Genomic DNA, 1,515 nt, shown 5'->3' on the forward strand with positions numbered 1-1,515 from the left:
TCTTAACTGCTGAGCCACCTCTCCAGCTCCCTAAATTTTGAAAACATTCCTCCAAAACTTCTGGAATAACCTGGTTATCTAGTTTGGGATATTTACCTGGAGCAGATTTCTGTGTCAACTAGCACAATAGGAGGGTCCTGCCTGGACCACTCTCCTAAATGTTTTGTTATAAATCATGTAAGAATCAAGTACTTACTAAACAGTTCCTAAGCAGACTCAAGGAAAGTTGAACCCATCTTGCAGTCCTACCTAAATACAGATATGCACAGACACCACACCCCCAGATCTTCAAGATGGGCAAAGGCCAGTGAGCTCATTCCGCCTATCTTAATAGCCATAATGTTCTCACCCTGCACTAATCATGATGTCAGAGCTAAACCTCAATGCCACTCAACCTGGCAGAAGTCGGATATTTAAGTGATTCTCCGCCCCTGCCCCGCCCCCATCCATCTACATGCAGGCGTGCTGGGTTCTAGGTGGACCTAAGACACACCAGGCTTTATAACAGCAACGCAAAGACTCACAGGTGTAAAATGTTTAAACTACTTTCAAGAATAAAGCCATGACCGGGAGCTGTCCCACACCCCTTGTCTTCCCTAGTGAAGGACATCGCAGCTAAATCTCAGCTTCACGATCCTCACCGTTCACCATGCTTCCGTCACCCTCCCCAGGCTCGCTAGGGGCCACCTCTGATTCGACCTCGGCTGCTTCCTGAGTGCCATCAGGGCGGACAGAGTTTGATGAGAAGCCGCGCGAGTACCCTTGTCGCCCGGCAGCGACAAGGGGATCCGGCGGCCGGAGGCGAGGAGAGACGCCGGCAGCCAGCGCCATGAGCCGCCTGGCAGCCGCCATCGCGATCCCACCAGTCCCTGCGGCCCCAGACCGCGACAGTACCTTCGAGGGCTCTGCCAACTGGCAGCAGTACCGTACGCCCTCTGCTGGCCCGGGGGACTCGGTGCCGACCTGAGAGCAAGGAAGCTAGGATACAGCTAGGATGCATACCACAGCCTGAACCTCCTCACCTGGAAATCCAAACCACAGACTAGGCATCTGGATCTCAACCAGGAAAGGGAATAGGATGATTTTAGAAAATAGCGCTAGGTATTTGCTCAACGTCCATTCAAAAAACCGAGCCAAGTTCCCTCCAGGTCCTACACATGGTAAATTCCTTACAGGCTCCTTTGTAATGCCTGACTTGGTTGTTGATACAGTGCTAATAAGCAGGGCACCCATCTCCTATAGGTAACCCTGGTGAATACTCTAGAATATAAACTGATTTTATCCCCTGGACTGGAGTCAAGGGAGAAAGCACCTACTTCTGGGCACTGCGCCAAGAAACTGGGCCGACTCCACAGTTAAGAGTGGAGACCTGCTCTTCCTCTCTTGTGTGAGAACTGCAATTCTACTTCCAAACTACTGTGCCTGGATTTTATTCTTCTTCTGTCTCTCTCTCTCTCTGTCTCTGTCTCTGTCTCTCTCTCTCTCTCTCTCTCTCTCTCTCTCTCTTTTTTTTGG

The 1,515-nt window shown here is 50.8% G+C and overlaps 1 protein-coding gene across 10 annotated transcripts in view; it reads right to left on the reverse strand.

Annotated features, from left to right (window-relative positions):
* The window catches only part of Dhx30 (DExH-box helicase 30), a 30,266-nt gene that overhangs the window by 14,432 nt on the left and 14,319 nt on the right, over nt 1-1,515 (reverse strand). The window contains exon 1 of one of the 10 annotated variants that reach the window (XM_021205930.1): nt 642-908. The exons of the other annotated variants lie outside the window; for them this stretch is intronic. Within the exon in view, the coding sequence (XP_021061589.1) occupies nt 642-852 (211 nt within the window). The 5' untranslated portion in view covers nt 853-908. Of the gene's footprint in view, nt 1-641; nt 909-1,515 lie in introns of those variants that run through there. 10 annotated transcript variants of the gene reach the window in all.

Source organism: Mus pahari, chromosome 10 (assembly GCF_900095145.1).
Source record: "Mus pahari chromosome 10, PAHARI_EIJ_v1.1, whole genome shotgun sequence".
NCBI classification, from domain to species: Eukaryota; Metazoa; Chordata; class Mammalia; order Rodentia; family Muridae; genus Mus; species Mus pahari.